The sequence below is a fragment of the Bos indicus x Bos taurus genome, chromosome 7 (assembly GCF_003369695.1).
Source record: "Bos indicus x Bos taurus breed Angus x Brahman F1 hybrid chromosome 7, Bos_hybrid_MaternalHap_v2.0, whole genome shotgun sequence".
Lineage (NCBI taxonomy): Eukaryota > Metazoa > Chordata > Mammalia > Artiodactyla > Bovidae > Bos > Bos indicus x Bos taurus.
In genome coordinates, this window is record NC_040082.1 from 52,707,774 (window position 1) to 52,729,284 (window position 21,511).

General features: G+C 39.9%; 1 protein-coding gene across 10 annotated transcripts in view; it reads left to right on the top strand.

Annotated features, from left to right (window-relative positions):
• Positions 1–21,511, top strand: part of PPP2R2B (protein phosphatase 2 regulatory subunit Bbeta) — a 514,461-nt gene that overhangs the window by 213,361 nt on the left and 279,589 nt on the right. Inside the window, exon 2 of one of the 10 annotated variants that reach the window (XM_027546062.1) lies at positions 9,481–9,565. The exons of the other annotated variants lie outside the window; for them this stretch is intronic. Coding sequence (XP_027401863.1) covers positions 9,529–9,565 — 37 coding nt within the window. The 5' untranslated portion in view covers positions 9,481–9,528. The remainder of the gene's footprint in view (positions 1–9,480; positions 9,566–21,511) is intronic. 10 annotated transcript variants of the gene reach the window in all.

Below are 21,511 nucleotides of genomic sequence, written 5' to 3' on the forward strand. Positions count from 1 at the left end.
CAGGACTTTGAATGCACATGTCTCTGACCCAAAAATGTATGTTCTTAAGAACAAATTTAGTTCTGTTATAATGATTTCTTTTTCACAAAGCTCTTGGACATCTACTTTGGATCCCATATTTCCTTAAGAATAACCTAATAGGATACAAATCTGGGATTATCTCCACTTTACACAAGTATGTAGATGCTTGAGAATAGGTCAGTAGCTTGTCCTGTAAAGGGCCAGATAGTATTTTAGTCTTTCCTGACCATATAGTCTACTCAACTCTGTCACTTCAGCATGTGGACATGGCTGCATTCTAGCATTCTATTTATAAAATCAGGTAGTGGCCCATGGACTGCAGTTTGCTGACTCCTGTTCAAAAAACTGTTTGGAACCCAATAAAGTTTTAAAAAATGTTGATCTTTCAAGTGAGTGACTGTGGTAAGTGCTACAAGATGCTCACTTGAACAGGAATGGTTCAGTGGGAAAGGTGGGGTCTTGGTGGGATGCCAACAGGTGGAGAACAGTGGCAGAGGCATTCCTAATGGAGGGTAGAGTGTGTTCTTAGGAGGCAAAAGCAAGCAAGGAAAATACTATATTCCTGAGCAAAAGAGCTGGAGACTATAGATACAGCAGACTGTCCGTTAGAACCCACATATATCCCACATGTCTTCCGGGTAGGATCCCTGTAACTGCTCACTCAGTGGTCACTTTAAACATGCTTATTATATACAAGGCACCATGCTAAAAAAAAAAGAAAAAATCCAGGTATGTAATTAGAAAACAAAAACCTGATGCAGACTGTGTTCTCATAGAACGTGTGTTTTATTGGAAAGATACACATTATACACAAATGTAAGAACATGAATATAAATCTTGTTAAATGCTATGTAGGAAAAGAATAGAGGCTGTGAGAGAACAAAATTATGTGCTCACTGATGGAAACTGGGACTATAAAGAAAAGTGTAAGTAAAGAAAGTCGAATTTACCTCTAGCCTCAAACATAATCATATAAACATTTTTTGATGTATTTTCTTCCAGGCTGTGCATGTGTGTGTGAGAGAGAGAGGAGAGAGAGATGGATGGATGAATAAAGGAATTATGAAAAATGTATCATATCTGTTTTTGTTTTGTTTTGGTCCCACACACAATACTGTGAGCATTCTTCTGTAACATCCCATAGTTAAACTATAATTTTGCCAATCACCCAATGCTGAACATTCAGATGATTTCCAGTATTTTGATGTAATATTTGTGTGATAAATGATTGGATGTATCTAAATCATCTCTCTGGTTAGTGTCTTAGGACAAATGTCTACATCAAGATTGCTGGGTTAAATGGTACAAACAAGTATCTAGATCATATTAATCAATTGCTTTCTTAAAATACTGTACCAAGGAGCACCTTTGTAATTGCTTTGGCTCTTTCCCACTTTTTCTAGTCTGTTTTTCCTCTGCTTCACCTTGTCACACATTTTCAAAGTGTTCAAGCTCATCCTAGAGAACATACATGGGATGAAAATCAGGAGAAAAAGAAGTCATAAAGACAGAATCGTGGAGCTTTATCTTGAACCTGTTGCCCTTATCCTCCCCAAAAGCCTGGTGCTTTCTTCCTTACTAGTGGGAAAGCAAGCTCAGTGCTCAGCCTCTGGTATTAAACACATGGGTGAGTAGCTTGTCCTCTGGGATTTAGTTGCCCACCTATATTAAATCAAATTACTTTCCTGGTTCCAGGGCATCGGTTGTAGATAAGTATGTGGAACCTGGTGACCCAGAAATGTTAATTTTCCTCAAATTGGTGAGAAGGTAGTTTCCAAGAGTGATTGACCCACCATGACAACCAGTATGGCTGTTTAATGAACTAGCCTCTTGTGAGGTTCAAATCTGATATTTCTGAAAGCTATGTTAACTTTTTCTTGTTAATACTATATGTGGTCAAATGTAATTTGAACCCCAATAAATCTGAGAAAACTAGACTCTATTATTGGTTCAAGATTTCCAGACATCCCCAAATTGGGAAAATGATTGTATGGCAATGAAAAGTAAAAATCGTATAAATTACCACTGGGATTGCATTTTTGGTGAGTGATTTTGGCCCCTCTAACAACCTTTGAACAATGCAGAGGTTAATTAGGTATAATTTATAGTCATCCCTCCATACTCCCGGTTCGTCTGCATCCAGATTTAGCCAGCCACAGACTGTGTGGTACTCAAGTATTTTACTATTTTAAAAATATCCATGTTTAAGTGGACCTGGGTACTTCAAACTACATGTTGTTCCAGAGTCAGCCCTGTATTGGCTTTCTGGATTTCACCAGCCTTCGGGGATTACAGTTGGAGTCAGTCTGAAGTCTCAGTTCTTTTTGACTTGAATATTTGTGGCATTTTTCTCCCTTTGAACTATCTGGAGGTATTGTTGTAAGAATACGAAGTTCTTTCACTTTTTATTTACAATTTTATGAAGTATTAAAAAATGAGACACAGTTTGTGACCTAAGTGTCTAATAAATAGACTTTAAAAGATACATGGCTGGCTGACTGGCTGGCTGGGTGGCTGGATGAACGAACAGATGGACAGTTGAATGGATAAAGATTTGTGTGGTTAGTAGGTGAGTTGAATGGGTAAAGATTTGTGTGGTTAGGAGGCAATCCAGCTGCTTCCTCAGAAGACTAAAAGTATTAAAACAGTTTCTAGAAGCATCAAGTTTCAGTGATGATTTGAGATGGTAATATTAAAATCTACCTTTCATTTCTTTTCTCTGCTGGCTGTGAAGCCAGCACAGGTGGGATGGAGTGAGAGTGTTGATTGGGGCAGTGCAAATGTATGGGAACAAGCTTCCAGGAATTCATCAGTGGTGCTAGTTTAAAAGAAAAAGATATGACACAGGGGAGAAGAACTGCCCTGGGAACCTGAGCTTAACAGGAGATACTGGGACAGTTTAGTGCCTCCAACTGATGTCTCTTGCAGTGATTAATATCTGATCCCATTCCAGATCTGTCAGATTAGCCTGGGTGAAACTAACATACTATGCTTTGGAAGTTAGAACCCTCTAGTCACTTCATAGGATGTAAGAGGAAAGTTTTGGGCACAGTTCCATTTTGGGTACAAAGTGTATTTCCTTATAGGTTCCCTGACCCGTTGCAGGGTCAGAGATCAAAACCCTACTAAGGTCTCCCCAGGACCTGAAGAACTCTGTGCACTGTAGTGAAAAATCAAGAGGAGTCTGATTATCATACTGGGCTGCTGCTGCCAACATGCTTACTCAGTCCCTACGCTTCCTCAGCACAATTTGAGATGGAAATTTTCCGGTCAGAATTTTTCCTATAAGTCTAAGAAACTTGGATTTGAGCCCATTGCACAGGCCAGGGTTTTTTTTTCCCCCCTTTTTCCAGTTACTTGACAAGCAGGTTGCCTTTGAGTAGCTCATATGGATGCCTTGATCTAGACATTGGCACATGCTGAAAAGGCAAAACACATCTTTCTCCTTTTGTTTGAACTTTAAGAAGATTGGTCTGCTCACCATTTTCTCCTGTGCTTTTAAGGCTTCCTGTTTCCTGCCTGTCCCTTTGTCTACCTGAGTCTCTCCTAACGGCTCTTCAAGCCACACAGGCTGGCTTGTGTGGGGTCCTCAACCACCCCAGCCCTTCCTGCTTCCCTGTCCCTCTAAGTCACTTTCCCAGGACCTACGTGACCTGCCTCCAGCCCACATTTTCCAATGACATTTCCCCTGAATTATTTGAATGGCTTAATCATAACAACAGTCTTAGATGTATAGCCTTATCCCCATTTCATAAATGAGAAAACTGAGGTCCAAGTACAGACAGCCTGTCAGGAAGAGGCAGTCCTGAATTTTGTCTTCCCAACTGAAAAGAAATTCTGAGAACACGGTTGTCACATCTTTACTCCTTTAGTTTATGTTACAGAGGACAGTGTAGTGCTTGGTGTACAGGTGTTTAGTGCCTGGCTTTTAACCTGAATCTGAGTTGGAGAATAAATTGATTATGTCTCCATGGTTAGGACAGCAGTCAATAACATATTCTTTATGTGGGAGTTTGAACTTGGGGCTCCCTGTTAGCATGTTGAAGCCGGTTTCTCCTACTTCTTCTAGGGTTTAGATAATAGGGCCGACGTCAAAAGTTGTGCTGTATATTTCTGCAGTCACTTGGAAATTGTACCAGCTCATTAAGAGCACGGCTCATTATTTATTCGTTCATCCATCCATTTGTTAATGTGTTTGTTCATTTTACTCTTTAACCATTCAGCAAGTATTGATTGAGCAACTGAAATGTCATTCATACCATATGAGTTGGCATATGATAGCATCCAAATGAAAATGTATATAAAGCGTTATTAATATCGATTATGAAGGGGAGGGGAGAAGTGAGCAAAAAAAAAAGACAATTTAAAAAAGTTCAGCACATTGATGATAGGACAAGTATATAAGTGTAATTCCTCCCATATAAATTTCTTTGTGAACTGTGAGAGTTCAGTGAACAGAATAGTTATCAAAATACCAATGATGGTTATCTATGGCTAATGGAACTTTTATTTTTACTATTTATCTTGTCTAATGTATGACAGTTTTCAATACTTATATGCATTGTTTACACACTAAAAATTATAAAGCTGTCATTGTGAAAAATAATTCATAGAGTGTCTATTATGTGCGAGGACTAAGTCTCTGGCTATCAATGTACTAAATATTCACCCAAGTTCTTCCTATTTTCTTGGAAGTCCCATTTGTAACTCTTCAAATGAAAATTGATTTGAAGAGTAGTGAAAAGTGGACACTCTCAAATTCTGTAACAAGAATTCCATTAAAGTTCTCTTACCTGTAGGTTCAAGTGAAAGGGCTTTGGGAATGAGCTTGGCTCTTAGGTTTAGAGCTCCTTTGGTCTTGGGTCTTGGCTTAAACAGTAAGGGTAAGACGATACTTGTGAGCTCAACCTATCATTTCATAAGGGGCCTGGAGAAGGGTCTTGGAGGAATCAGTGAAAATCAATTGCAATGATGGAAAAGTCATCGAAGAAAAAATGTCTTAAATCCTGTGGGTTGGAGCCAGCGCCTCTGTACATAAAGGGTCTCACCGTCTGTGTTTATTGACACAGAACGTACTTTTAATTACCCTGAAGGAATTTCTGGCATGTTTTGCCTAAGCCAGTCTTAAAATCTTTAATCAGTAGTTTCATGACAACCAGGCCCACTGGCAATGGGGGCACCTGGGGGCAGCTGGTCAAGGGTAGTGTATTGCAGAGTGGCTATTAGTGACAGAGCAAAAGTATGCTTTATCAGAGAGACAGAAGCAGGAAAATGAGATGGCCTTGACTTTGAAGTTTGGCATGTCTTGTGTCTGAGAAGCCTGGGTTTCCTTCCCAGTTATTGACCATGAACTAAGCAACCTCCATAACCTCTATTTTTTGTATATTGAGGGTAAGCTTTGGTAAGATGATATAAGCCAGAGTTTGAGCGACTAATCAAGCCATCAGCTTTATTGCTTAACAACTAGTGACTTGAGGAAAAAAAAAAATGAATTTACCTTCCAAATACAGGCCCAGGGAAAATGTAGACTTTTTTGTGTTAATCACAAAATATTTTAAGAAAAGTGCTATAATAGGAAAAGCAGGATGATGGCGTCACATCATAAAGCCATCTTAATCCATCAAATAACTTGAGGGGAAGCCATAGCCCAAGGTGAATGTGAAGGCACCAAAGACATTGTTTCCTTGATTTTTATCTCTTTGTTCTTGAATCCCTTAGTTGAATCCTCTCAACAAGATGTAAAAGCAATCAATAGTACTAAATACTGTCTTTTATTCATCTCTCCAGGTTTAACTCCAGATGAGATTTCTCTTTTTCTCCCTACATAGAAATGCCCTTTTCCCTGTCTCTTGTCACAGCTGTCCTAATCAATCCGCATATAGGTTAAGTTTTACTTTTTGATGTAGATGGCAAAGGTGAATAACTTGGCACCTTGAAACCTGAATAGGAATCTAAAGGTGTCTTTGGCACAACATATTGAGCCCCCACTTGTGGAGCTACCAAGAGTGTTTCTGTCCTATTTAGTGACATAATGGCTCGCTGATAATCCTTTTTGCTTGCACAGAAAGGTTTCTCAGTCTATTTCATAGGAACATTCACTGAATGCCAAGGGAATTGCCAAGCTTATAGAGAAGTGAGGCCATTGGAAATGAATCCCTTTTAACCATCAAAACAACTGGGCAGATGGTTCCATGGATGTCCTTGGTGTACCAAGACTAATTATCAGTTTTAAACAGTCCCCTTTCCTCCTACCTTTCAAACTAGTCTTCCAGTAAACCAACTTGGCTAACCAGGTTGTTATGTCAGTGGCCAAATTTTAGGCAAGGAAGGAGTTACTGAAATAATAACCCCCTCTTATATTTCTGATGGGATTTTATATTTCTGCAAAGTATTTTCTCAACTCTTACCTATGTGGCACAAATTTGGAGAGCAGGTTTTATTTTGTCTCATCTTCTCAGTGAGAAAACAGACCCAGTGGATTTCATCAACTTGTCCATGATCGTGTGGCTGGTTTGTAGTGGAGACATGACTGAGGTCCAGAGATTCTGATTCTGAAAACAGAGCTCTTTCCCATGAGATTAGAATACTTAAATAAATCAAGCTTCATTGAACTCTTAAGTAGATGAAATCTTGCAATCTGGGGAAAGGGTGTTCATTTTGCAAGACATTGGCCACCTTCATCCTTAGCATGGGGTTGTTTGGGTAGAGCAACATGGCATATTACCCTTTGATTGTTGGTCTTGGCTGTGGGGTTTCTCATTCCTAAGGTTATTTATTGTTACTATTGCCACATGGGCAGGTTTGGGCCACACTCCTGGCCAGTGGTGCAAGCCTCAAAGAGGTTAGGGTTTGGTGATTATAAAGATGTGGCACAGTCCATGGACTTCGTTCTATTTCAAGTCTGAATATAGCACTCAAACATCTAACTCACAAATAGCTGCCATATGGGACAAATAAGAAAATAGGTAAGAAAGACAATGAATTCATCACTACTGAAACCATCCTTATCCCCTGGAAACATAATCCAAGGACAGGGAAGTTAGATTTACTGAGTGGTCTTTACATGCTAAGTACCTATTTTGCTTCCTTTACATTTAATTCTGTGAGCAGTGTATTCTTTATTAAGAAGCTGGGCTCAATAGTTAAATCCTCTAAGTACCCATAAAATAACGACATGAACGTGGGCAAACTCCATGAGATGGTGAGGGACAAGGGAGCCTGGGGTGCTGCCATCCATGGGATTGCCAAGAGTCGAACATGACTTGGAGACTGAGCAACAACAATGCAATCACAACAATAAGAGTAACCACCTTCTAAGGCTGTTTAAGGATCAAGTGAGATAGTGTTTGTACAACGGTTAGTTCAGTACCTGACATAGATTGAACATTCATTAAATGGTTGCTTGGTTGTCTTTAGTATTTCTAGAAGCCTTAAATGATCCTAAGTGTTATTTGCTCTGGGCCAAACATTCCTTCTGCCCTCCAAGTCCCTAGAGTTCAGAATTATACTAAAAAGTATACTCAAAGGATTAAGAGCCCTGACTCTGAAAAACACTGAATTTGTCTCTGGACTCCATCCCTCACTAGTTCTATGACCTTGGGCAAGTTATTGAACCCCTCTCAGCCCAGATGTCTCCTCCTTCAGTTCTCAGTTCAGTTCAGTTCAGTTGCTCAGTTGTGTCCGGCTCTTTGTGACCCCATGAATCGCAGCACGCCAGGCCTCCCTGTCCATCACCAACTCCCGGAGTTTACCCAAACTCATGTCTATCGAGTTGGTGATGCCATCCAGCCATCTCAACCTCTGTCGTCCCCTTATCCTCCTGCCCCCAATCCCTCCCATCATCAGGATGAGTCAACTCTTCTCATGAGGTGGTCAAAGTATTGGAGTTTCAGCTTCAGCATCAATCCTTTCAACGAACACCCAGGATTGATCTCCTTCAGAATGGACTGGTTGGATCTCCTTGCAGTCCAAGGGACTCTCAAGAGTCTTCTCCAACACCACAGTTCAAAAGCATCAATTCTTTGGCGCTCAGCTTTCTTCACAGTCCAACTCTCACATCCATACATGACCACTGGAAAAAACATAGCCTTGACTAGACAGACTTTTGTTGGCAAAGTAATGTCTCTGCTTTTTAACATACTATCTAGGTTGATCATAACTTTCCTTCCAAGGAGTAAGAATGAGGCTAACAATGCTTAACTTCTTAAGGTTGCTGTGAGTATTAAATATGTGTTACAGTGTATATAATGTGCTCAGGACAGTGCCAAATATGTAGCATGTAATAAAGACTAAATCATGTTAGGTTGTCTTTTCACTAATATTACTTCAGTTACCTAACTGTCCTAAAGCAAAATCATTGCTGTCAAATGACGGTTGTTTTGATTACAAAACAGAAACAGGTTAATAACCCAACCTTAACCTTTGATCTAGTATCAGTTCTGGCTAGTGGTGATTGGTCTCTTTTAAATAATAAATATAAGCTCATAAAATAATAAATGGAATCTTATGAAAGATTTAGCCAACTGCTCGTCTCTTCTAAATATGAGATAAAACATTAAGAAATGAAAATTCATTATCTACTTTAGATACCATCAATAGGATAGTTTTTAAAGGAAATAGCTTTGAGATACTAAAAAATTAATAGTAGATTAATTATAAGCCTTTTTCTATATTAGTGGCATCTTGAAGCTTTCTATTAAGACTTAATTTTGTTAGTTTTGAAAAAAACCTTCTTTATTTTTAGTACTTCTTATTTTGCCTGATTCATAGATTCTGCTAGAGTATAATCTTATAACTCTGAACACTTCAAGAGAAAGAGCGCCTCCTCTCATCAGTGAGATGACTTCTGTTTCTGAGCGCATCTAACTGCTTTTAAGTTGTTCTGTGTATCAGAGTGGCCTCTCTTTTTCACCATTGCTCCTAGCCCCACAATATGAAACCTTACCTCAAAAGCTTAGTCCTGGGCACATGATCCCTCTTTAACTATATGAGGCTAGCTCTCCTAACCACAAACTTCCTCAAAACTCCCTAGATGCCATATGACTGTTGTTTTCTACTCTTATGTTAGTAGAATCACTTGACGTGTTCCTTAAACACAAATTTCTGGGCTCCCCCCAGAGTTTCTAATGTAATAGATCTGGGATGGGGCCTAAACATTCGCTTTCTAAGGATTTCCCAGGAGGTGCTGTTGCTGGTGGTTCACAGCAACGTTTTGATAACCACTCCTCCCCAAAACCCAAAGGCAGCGCGCTTCATGTTAAGGAGGCTGAAGCCCAGAGAGGTTTTGTAGTGCTGGTGGTGTCCCTTCAATAGCCTGGATTTTGACAGGCCAAGAGCAACCTCACAAAATGAGACTAGAAGGGGGGACCTGGGGAGTCTGTAGTGCACCTGTGTATGTTAACAAACATTGTCACTTCACTGCCTCCTGGAGTCTGGATCTGAACCCCGTATTTGTCACAGGACCCAAGGGAGAACCCAAGACAGAGAATAGTGGCACAATAATGAAGCATGAATTATCCAGATGAAATCACCTATGGAAACAAAGGTATTAGTATTATTATTTATACCTACTCTTCTTAATAAAATAGCCATATGGAAGTGTCAGACAGTTCCCATTGCTTAAAAGTTGTGCTGTGGGACTCAAATCCATTAATTCACATTCAGAAAGCAAAGTGTAGATAGGAAGCATCGTTGAATTTACTATTTTATAGTAGAACTAAGAATGTGTTTTGATGAGATGTGTTGGTATCTGGCAAAGACAAATAATAATTAGCCAAGAAATGACCAGAAAGGGATTAGATAAGATAAGAATAGACCCTGCTTTAGAGATGCTAGAGATGTATGTCAAGTCGGCTAGTGAACCAGATGAAGAAAAGAGTTGGGGTCAGCAGACAAAGACAATGTGGGCTTCTTAATTTGTGTATGATGAAGAATGAAGCATCTTACTCAATGGGTAATTTTGAATTAAAAAGCAGATCTAGAAATCACTATGTGGGAAAGACAGTATCTTCCAACCTGTATTAAATATTTGGAATCCCTTTTATTATAACCCCTAAATAGTCCCACCTGATTTGGAGGACATAGCGTGAGGACTTTTGCTGGCTTGTTTTTGTTTCTTGAAACTGTTCAGGGAGACCCTTTAGCTTTATAGCCTTGACATGTGGCTGCATTTTGGGGGCCCTGGAAAATAAAATTTAGTACAAAAGAACTATTTTTATTTAAGAAAAAAGAATCATCAGAGATTTTCCCTTGAAGTGGAGTTTGTAACAGATGTAGGTAAGAACTCTGAGACAGAGTGAAGAGGAAGACAGAAGAGTCCCTTTTGAGAAAAAGAATGGGGAAAGAAGAGTTTCCAAATAAATATTTGTTATAGGCAAATGAAGCAGAAAAGGTGGTCAGTGACTTAGTAGGAGAAGAAAGCAAATTGTATATTTATGTGTATGTATATATGTTTATGCATATTCTCCATCAGTCTATAAATAAGGATGTGTCAGGCATTGGTGTCCCAAGGAAATTAAACAACCTTAGCTTTATACATTGATATAAACTCCATAAAAGTTAAATTCCTTAATGTGTTTTCTTAAAATAAGATAATAAGAGAGCAGGGTTTGTTTTTAAATAATACCTTGAGGGTATTTGTGATGTGAGGTAGAGTTCAGCTCTTTCATTGTTCTAGAAAAATTTACACTTTTCTGTCTGACTTATTTTAATAACAGGTATATTTCAGTATGGGGCTTCCCTGGTGGATCAGAGGACAAAGCGTCTGCCTGCAATGCAGGAGACTCCGGTTTGATCCCTGGGTTGGGAAGATCCCCTGGAGAAAGAAATGGCAACCCACTGCAGTATTCGCATATTCCATTGTAATTTCAGTGTATGTTTTTATCATTCCTACCAACCAAATCACGTTTTCAGTGCATTCTAATACAGTATTGATTGGAGTGAGGGCTGAGTTTTATTTGGTTTCTCCTCAGTGATAGTCCTTTAATGAGATAAGATTAGATGAACTTTGAATAGATTTCCCCGAAGCTTCCAGCTTTTATGCCTTCTTTACCTCCTCTGAGAAGGAGGGGAGGGAAGGACTGAAGTATTTGGTTGTTTGGTCATGTTTTGGGGTCTGTATCATGTTAGACTCAAAATTTCCAAGAGCACTAAAGCTGCAAGTGAGAAAGCCATGGTTCAGAGTGAAGATTAAGTGTTTGTTTGGAGGGAAAATTGCAAGGATGAATACTGGCTTTTTACCATATCTCGTCAAGTCCACATATTGCTGAAAAGCACCTTCAAAGTAAGAAGACTGTGCCCTTTCAAAATGCGAAGGGGTTAAGGTTCATAAATAAGCATAAGGTATGAAATGAATGTGTATGTGTGTATTAACATAACGTAAGTGCCATGCAAGGCATTATTTTCACAAGTTAAGCTACTTTCTTCAGAAATGGACTCTGTTAGAATTTGGTTAAGACTGCCTTGAGTTTTCAATGACAGGTTAAAATTTTGTAATAGCAGTATAGGGCCTGAAGTCATGTGTTACAATCTTTGATTGTCTTATTTCTCTTTGTGCTCCAAAGAGAAATAAGACTTTAAGATGTAGCAGCAGATTGGCATGAAGGGAGTCTGCCATTCATCCCTTCCTTTACTCAGCATGTACTGAGCATTTACTGTGTGTTGTGCTTTGTACTGGGGATGCAGAAGTATAGCACCTAGACTCTTCTGTTAAAGGAACTCATGTCCTCATGGGGGACACAGACAGGACAACAGGCGGTTATTATGTAGTCTGAGAAGTTCTGTGATGGGGGGAAGACAAGGCACTGTGACATGATGGAGGAGGGCTCATGAAGAAGCAGATGGCTAACCTGGGACCTGATGGATGAGGAGGAGGAAGGTGAAGGGAAGAGGGATGAAGTGCTCCATGTAGAGATCATGGTATGGGTCAGAAGATAAAGGGGTTAGTCCTACCTGACTTAGTAGTTTGTTGACTTCAGAAAAAAGTCCATCTTGGAGATTTAGTTTCCTTATCTTCCTGTGGATACTGGGGTGGGGGGGGGCAGGTGGTAGTGATAATGGTTCTAGCAAAGATGGTGGCCCTGATTGGTAGGGGGAGGAAAAAGGAGATGAACAATAGCCATTCACATTTCCTGAGCACTTATTAGGCGCCATGTTTAAGCATACTAAAGAATTTCTATACATTAATTACCAACTTGAGTTTTATAATCTCTAGATAAGGTGAAAGTGAAGTTGCTCAGTTGTGTCTGACTTTTTGTGACCCCACAGACTAGCCTTCCAGGCTCCTCAGTCATGGGATTTTCCAGGCAGGAATACTGGAGTGGGTTGCCATTTCCTTCTCCAAGGGATCTTCCCTAGATAAGGTAGGCATCCTTATTATCTCTGTTTTACAGGTGAGAAAAATGAAGTTTAGAAAGGCTATGTGACTTGCTTAAGGTCATCCTGCTAGTAAGTGGAAAAGCCAGGATTTGAAAACAGAAGTTGACTCTAGAGTCTGCATTTTCTACTATTAGTATGTTGTTCATAATCTAACTTTTTCACAGGGATGATATAGAAATGAGTGCAGCAGTTTATTTCAGAGAGATTTTTAAACAGCATGGAACTCTGTGCTGCATTGTACATGTTGAGCTAAGCATGAGTCCTGAGCTTGGTAGCTAACCTAGAATAAAAAGTAAAAATAGTTTTAGCCATATGTGGGCTTCAGTTACTTGTCTTGTTAGCAGCCCCTTTTAATTCCATGGATTCAGCACATTAGTAGTCAAAAGTGGCATTCCCTAGGGGATATTTTTTGAAGCAACTGAACATTAGATGAGCTGGACCATGGATTTGCTCCCAGATGATAACTGTTATGTTAGAAAGTCCTCAAACATTTCTGAGATCGTTAATTTCTGTTACTCACTCCATGTGCCTCTATGACTGCTTGGCACGAAGTGAAATGGAGGCTTGGCAGTTCTCCAGTTCTTTTCAAGGTCTCGGCTTCTCATAGGGATAATTCAGAGCCCCAAATGTATTCTAAAAAAAAAAAAAAAAAACCTCTGGACTACCTGGTTGACATAAACATACACACACACACACACACACACACATATGTGTATATGTGTGTATGTGTGTGTGTGTGTATATATATATATATTTAAAGTCACTTGGTCATGTCTGACTCTTTGCGACCCCATGGACTACACAATCCATGGAATTCTCCAAGCCAGAATACTAGAATACTGGGGTGGGTAGCCTTTGCCTTCTCCAGGGGATCTTCACAACCCAGGTTGTGAAACCTGGTGTCCCACATTGTAGACAGATTCTTTACCAGCTGAGTCACCAGGGAAACCCGTATATATATATATGAGAATATGTGTGTATAAACAGATACATATACACACATATTCTCATATACCTATGAGAATATATGTATATTCTCAACCTTGCCTCTACTTTTTTGCCAGATAGACTCTCTTCCTGTCACTTCAATGTCTGACAGCCATTGTGTTGTTGTGAACTTAGGACTGTCTGCACTAGTGACACAGAAGCAGGCCCACGTTGCTGGCCAATGCATTAGCCACCATTGGGAATAATTGAGAAAGTTCAGAGAGAGGCAGTTGTAAGCTCTTTGGGCACAGAGAGCATGCCTCCACTCTAAAGGGAATGGCTGGTTGTAATCTACACTAGGGAGATCTGCAGTGAACTAAAATCATGAATTCTGCATCATAGTTGAATTCCAGAGGCTAATTGTTAGTTTAAGTCCTGCTTGAGGCCCCAGTAGTGGGAGGGTGGGGTTCCTTTTGGAAGCTTGATTGAGCTAAGGTGAAAGGTGAGGCTATAATTCAGATATACTAGTGAAATGCAAACAGTTTCATGTATTAATGGTCACTAATGACCTGTAATCAAGCTATGATTTGTTAGGTTAAAGATGCAATTAGTTTATTTGTTCAGGGGTGTAAATGGAAGAATTTATCAATCTGCTGATTGTTCTTCTCCATTGGAAACGGTGGACAGGAGCATAGTCTGGAGCTGTGGGACCTCGGGGTGCCACTCTCTGTTGCTGAGATTCTCCCAGCTCCAGCCCCTCTTAGATCTACCATCTTTGTCAAATGGGATGAAGAGAGTACTCTTCTGGCACCCTCTCTCTGTGACTTTTCCTCTTGCTAAGCAAGCCCCTGCAGTAGTAATTTTTCTCTTTTTGGCTCTGCTCTGGTCCTAAGCTTCTACTAGCTGATTTTCTCGAAGTAGTACTATTTGTTCAAACATGTAACACATAAATATTGAGAGCCAGTTATGTTCCAAACACTGCCCTAAGCCTTAAGGTTTGTAATGATTTTCAAGAGAGTCTTGTCTCAACCTTTGCAAAATTTACAATCTCTGTGTAGGTATCTTTAAAATTTTCTGTGACAGTAACTACTCCCTGCAGTGCTTATCACCAAAACCCCTCAGTGAAAACTCTCTTGGTATGAAACAGATGCTCTGTTGAGATAGGCATCTTTGAGAACAAGGCACTTTGATCTTTTGGGGGTACATCAAAATTGGCACTAGAGATTTTAAGGGATTAGAATGACTCCTTAGAAAAGATAGACCTGGTATCTTCCCTAGTCTTTCATTTAACCCAAGGAAGTAAATACATATAAATCCTTATGGGAGACCATGACATTAAAATGTAAAATCCTTTCATCCTTAATCAGGTGAAAACACTGTGTTCTACTTGACGTGCAACCACAGAGCAACAATGATGCAGGTTATCCTGGCGAGGCACTGGCTCACTTGAGAGCATGCTGAGACAGTGGGAATGATCACGCTCCCATAGCACATGACTTCTTTTTAATTTTTATTGCAGTATAGTTGCTTTACAATGCTGTGTTAGTTTCTACCATACAGCAAATCAGTCAGTCATACATATACGTATAGCCCCTCCTTTTGTATTTTCTTCCTACTCAGGTCACCACAGTGCTTGCAGTAGAGTTCCCTGTGCTGTACGATATGTTCTCATTCATTTTTGATTTTATACATAGTATCAATAGTGTATATGTGTGAATTCCAATGTCCCAATTCATTCCACCTCCCTTTTCCCCTTTGTATCCATGCATTTGTTCTCTATGTCTCTATTTCTGCTTTGCAAAAAGGATTATCTATACCATTTTCTAGATTCCACATATATCCATTAATATATGTTATTTGTTTTTCTGTTCGTGACTTATTTCACTGAGTATGACACTGTCTAGGTCCATCCCCGTCTCTACAAATGATCCAGTTTCACTCCTTTATGTGGCTGAGTAATAGTCCATTGTATATATGGACCACATCTTCTTTTATCCATTCCTCTGTTGATGGACATTTAGGTTGTTTCCATGTCCTGGCTGTTGTGAATAGTGCTCATGTAAGCATTGGGCCATAGCACATGACTTCTTTGCTCATCAAAACTAATCACATTCACTTGCAATTTACTCATCCCAAAGGACTATCAATCTCCTCCCCTCAAAGGTGCGAACTTGTGTCTCTCACTCAGCATTTATCCTAGAATCTAAAACAGTGCCTGACGTACAATGAGTATGCTCAGTAAATATTTGTTGAATAAAATCCAGACACAATGATGAGAGCTTAAAAGTTAGTAGTAGCATTTGTGATTTTGTGAAATAAAGCAAAATTACTTGATAACAATGATCTTAATAATTAGTACTAGTAAAGCATTAGCACGCCATAGCTGACCTCTTTGGCATAAGATTATTTTTCACATCCCCTTTATGTTCACTTCCACATAATACCTATTTCAGTGTACTAATGACATATTTGATGAAAGGAATTTCCTATATCTTTGGCCTAGCAGTGACATTTCTTACACTCATCACAAGGGTACCAACCACATTTCTGATGTGAAATGACATATCCTTCAGAATCCAAAGAGGAGCTTTAATGTTCAGGGAAGTCTTGGCAATAGATACGTGGATTGTGTGGTCATTTCTCCCTTGATTTATCCAGTAGATGTTTTGGGAGGCACTTGTATGCCTGGCATGGGGTTAGGTGCCAGGAATGTGGAGTAACAAGGCCATCTGATGAAATCCATTAACAACAGACTAACAAAGATAAATGTACAACTGTGACAAGCACTGCAGAGGAAGAGTTTGTGGTGCTAGGAGAGTGACCTGGACAGGGTAGGCATCTCAGCTGAAGAGGTGAATGGGCTAGATCCCAAAGCCTCAGTAGGAGTTAGCTGTGTTGAAGAGCAGAGACAAAGATGTATTAACATGTGCGGTAGTAGCAGCAAAAGGAATGTGCGTTCAGAGAAGTAAAAGGGGACCCCTGTGGCAAGGTGGGCATTGGACGGAAGCCTGATCTTGCAGGACCTAGAGGGCATGTGAGGCCTTTATTGCTTTTTATCCCAGGAGTCAAGCAGAATGTTAAAATGTAGGGAAGATGGGGAGCTGTGACCAAACTTGTTTTTCAAAAAGATCATTCTGGCTGCTTTATAAGGGACAGAATGGAAACGATCTGGAATAGATTTACAGAGACAGGTGATTTTGTCATATGAAACTGATGCAGAATCTACATAATGTATCCCATGTTAGGCAGTCCCCAATATAAAGCAAGTACCCTTCCAAGAGATTGGAGATGAGCTCCCCCAAGGTATAATATAGACCTCTTCAAGTCTCCTCTGTGTCAGTGCACACGCTCACCCAGATATAAATTAGCATCGTGGATGCAGAGTGTCACATTAGCACCCAGTTTCCCATTCAGCTGATGTATCACTTGAGCATCCTTCCTTTGTACTTTCCCCTTCGCCTTCAAAGGCTGTTCTCAGGTCTTATTTTCCTTCCCAGAAATGTGAGATTGGTTTTATGCTGTTGCTGTTAGAGTCATCCCCCACTTAGGGTCTAATCCGCTGGGGCTTTGTGCCTGTTTGTCAGGAACTTCGAGCATATATTAAGACATTATACAGGGAGGAAGCTCTATTTTGACAATGATTATGCCTATTATCTCTTTTAATATATGTAAATTGCTGTGGAGAAACAAACCATTTTATGCCACTTGAATCCTTTTCAGGGAAGTCTGAATCCTTTTTGTGTAGCTTAGATGTATTACTATCATTTTCCCTTCACGGAGTTGAATAAACACACTTAAATCAGACCTTTGTTAGTGTACCCTCTTGTACTGTTGCCCTAATAAATTGTTGTGAGTTTAGTCTTTGAAATCCATATTTGGTGACATTTGCAAATTCCTCTGTAGTCACTTCCAGAATTGAAATTATTGGGTCAACTCAGCAGCCAGTCAACATGTGTGTTATAGGTGCCAACTGTTTTGGGGATACAGCCATGAATAAAGAATAATACTACCTTTAAGAAGCTTGTAGTCATTGCCCACTGTTGTCCTGGAATTTATAGAGAAGCAAGGGCAGAAGGTTAGAGTAATGCATGTGGTAATGAATTAGAGTTGGAGACATCAGAAAGAACTCCTATTTAACTTTATATAGATACAACTAGGGGCTTCCCGGGAACTTAGCTGGTAAAGAATCTGCCTGCTATGCAGGAGACCCTGGTTCGATTCCTGGGTTGGGAAATTCCCCTGGAGAAGGGATAGGCTGCCCACTCTAGTATTCTTGGGCTTCCCTGGTGGCTCAGATGGTAAACAATCTGCCTGCAATGTGGGAGATGTGGATTTGATCCCTGGGTTGACAAGATCCCCTGGAGGAGGGCATGGCAACCCACTCCAGTATTCTTGCCTGGAGAATCCCATGGACAGAGGAGCCTAGTGGGCTACAGCCCAAGGGGTCGCAAAGAGAGAGCACAGATACACATGATTGCATAAGAAAATAGTTATAATTATGTGAACACATATGGATTTGCATACCTACCTATATTTCTTTCTGTATCAATGGGGAGAGCCTAAAAGAAATGACACCCCTGTAGCAAGAGGCACAGCTGGCACCCAGATCTTGATTTCTGAAACCATTCTCCGATAAAAGGAACAGGAATCCTTCAAGAAATATCTGACTTGGGGACTGGAAAAGGAAATAGACGAGATGTCAGAGTCTCTTAGTGCCATAATGGAAGGAAGTGCTCAAAAAAGGAAAAAAAAAAAAAAAAAAACCTACATTGATGAGAATATGTCAACAGGAGCCGACTGGAGGAGTTCCCAATGGCTCAAGTGGAATAATTATAGAAAAAATAGACTAGTATTGGACTATATTGCAAAGTATAAAATAAATGTCCATGAATCCATACTGATATAAAGAAAGAATTAAATACATGAGCAAATGGAAGAGAAGAGAAAAATCTCCCCTGCAGAATGCCAAATAAATTATATAGATGACTCAGACTCAAGGGCATAATTCCCCATTTCTTAAGTGTGGACCACACATAGTCTTCTCTCTACAGAGTGAAGTTTAGGAAGGTGGGGAATGAGGACAGGAAGCTAACTTTACAGAGGAGAAATCTGACAAATTTTACTTCAGCTAATGATCAAAGTCTGCTGAAACAGTCATAAACTATGTTAATAGGATGTGATGAAAATGGCACTTAACCTCTGTGATCTTCTGTCAGGAGAAAAACATGAGACAAATTCCAGTAAAGGGGCAATATACAGTATCCTCGATCATATTCCTCAAAACCGTGAAGGTCACCAAAGGCAAGGAAAGTCTGAGAAACTGTCACAAAAAGAGCCGAAGAAATCATGACAGCTAAATGTAACAGTATCCTAGAAGGGATCCTGGAGCAGAAAAAGGACATTAGGTAAAAACTGAGAAAATAGGAATTAAGCTATGGACTTGAGTTAATAGTAATATATCCATACTGGTGTATTAATTATAACAAATGTCCTATACTAACATAAGATGTTCATAATAGGGAAAACTCTGCAAGAGGTATATGGGAATTCTCTGTGCTATTTGTTTAATTTTTCTGTCAATATAAAACTTTTTAAAAATTAAAGGGAAAGAAGCTTGTAGTTTAGTGAGGGAATCCACTAAGCTGATGGGCAGTTGTAATGCGGTATGATGAAGGAGGACGTATAGAGTGATGGGGAGAAACAGTGGGGCATCCTACTGGTCCTTCAAATCCTGTCTTGACCATTTTAGGCAGTTTACTCGACCGTCTGATCTCATTTCCTCATCTCTAAAATGGTGATATGGGGACCTCCCTGGTGGACCAGTGGTTAAGACTCCACGCTTCCACAGCAGGGAGTGCAGGTTCAATCCCTGGTCAGGGAACTAAGATCCCACATTCTGTGCTGCTTAGCCAAAGAAAGAACTCCACTACAACATGTGTAGCATGTAACACATTTTAAATAATTAAATGATAAAACCTTCCGTGAATCAATAACAGACTTCAAAGGCAAACTACAGGAGCTCAAACTCCCAGCTGTAAAGCTAGATGATTTACTCAATCTATCTGGGCTTTAGTTCCTTATCAGTCGGTAGGATAATAATAGTACCTACCTCAGAGAATTGTCCTGAGGTCTGGGATAATACCTGTGAAATACTTAGAACCAGTTTTGGCATACTGTACTAGATAAATATAGGCTTCTACGGCTGCTGTCAACTCAAGGATTTATGGTGAAGACTCTAGAGTAATCGTGGAGAGTGCCTCGCACATGCCTGCCATGTCATAAACCCTCTAGTGGTGGTGGTGGTGGTGAGGGTGAGGGTGAGGATGGGAAGGAAAAGGTGCTGGTGGCCAGGAGAACGCCCTTGCCTTGAATCCTACACACCAGACACAGTGGTTTTCCTTGACTCTAAACTGAGAACAGGATAGGAGTTGAACTGACACAAGGAAGGTGAAGGATATGGGCTACAACAGCAAGAACAAAAGTCCAAAACCAAAGGAAGCAGGGCGCCTTTAGAGAACTTTACAGGGTTGAAAATGGCTGGAGTGTGGACTCTTAAGGAGGCAGAAAGAGGAGGGTTAAAGTGGAGCTAGCATTATGTCAGGAACTGAAGGCTAGGTTAAGGATTTAGGATCCATTTGCGTGCTGCGATTCATGGGGTCACAAAGAGTCGGACACGACTGAGCGACTGAACTGAACTGAACTATCCTTGGGTGAACATAAAGTATGTACTCTTAGGCTTACTCTGGCTATTGTTGGGAAAAAATAGGTTGGAGGTAGATCATTTAGGAAGCTATTTCAGTTCTACAAGTGAGATGTCATGATAGGGACTCTGAAAGTAGAGTTTAAAGAATTTGAAGTCCAACAAGAGAAGATCCTGCCAACAGGTTGTTAGTGTGTGGGAAGGAGCGACAAAGAGCCAAGGAGACCAGAGAAGAAGACAGAGTTTTATTTGCCAGACATTTTGGAATATTTTAATATACTTTTGAAATTGTTATCTCATGCTCATGATAATTCTGTAAAATAGATGAACTGAGCAGAACCACTTCCAAATCAGAGAAGAATACAGAGGCTTTGAGAAAGTAAGAATCACGTGGTTAGTTGTGGCCCAAAGGACAATGAGATTATATCTTTTAACTTGTACCTTTTTTCTCTCTTGTGAGAGAACACCACTGACTTTTCTGGTCTTATAGTCCATTACGAAGCGCCCCCCAACCCCCCACCCCCACCCTTTTAGGAATGGATAGAGTAGAATCTGAGCTCCTTGGGACCACATTTCCCTTGGGACTATTTAAAACCTAATCTCCTATACTCCAGTACTTCTGAGGGCAGGGGGACAGTTTCACAATCTCTCTTATGATAAAGTAGTTTGATTGCAAGCCCCTAGGTTTATAAATAACTAGGTTTATGTACATAAATAACTAGGTTTATGTACTTAGCCAAGAATAATGTTCAGTACACTACCAAGTGTCATTGACTAGCTAATAAAAATAATGAAATCAAGACCCAACTTGGTCATTATTCATAGCTGACACCTGGATAATTTTTAAGCATCAGGACAAAAAAGTCTGCATTTAAAAATTATTTTAACTGAATTTGCCAATTGAGAGTCGAGGAGCCAGACTTTCTAAGAGTCAGTACTTGGTTGTAGGACAATTGGGAAATGCAAACAGTGCATTTAACCTGGGCTTTTCTTTTCCTTTTGGGAGGGAAAAGGAAGCAGAGTCAGTTGGAAAGAATAGTTCTTTTAAAAATGTGCAATGATACTTTACATGTCTCTTTTACCCAGGCGTAGTTAATGCTGCCTTTTGGATGAGATGGACCCCAAGTAGAATTGGTACTAGTGAATAATTAAAGAGCAGAGAGAGGACTACACACATTCTGATAGAGAAGGTGTTACTGCCTCTAACTTCTGCTTTGAGTTTTGATTTTTATGTTATAGGGAGAAAAAAAAGAACTTGAAAAATCCTCTCTCATCTTTAAAAAATCTCAGCTCAAATTCCATATTTCCCCCAAAGTCTCCTTGACTATGTCATCTCTTCTAAACCCCAGCATCAGGGATTCTAATTCGTAATGCTTATAAAATAGCATATTGGCCACTATTATTTAATGCATATCTGCCTTGTTTCTATTTCTGGTTGTAGCCTCCTTGAGGGTAGACTTTATATCTTTCCCTCTAGAGGGACAGATG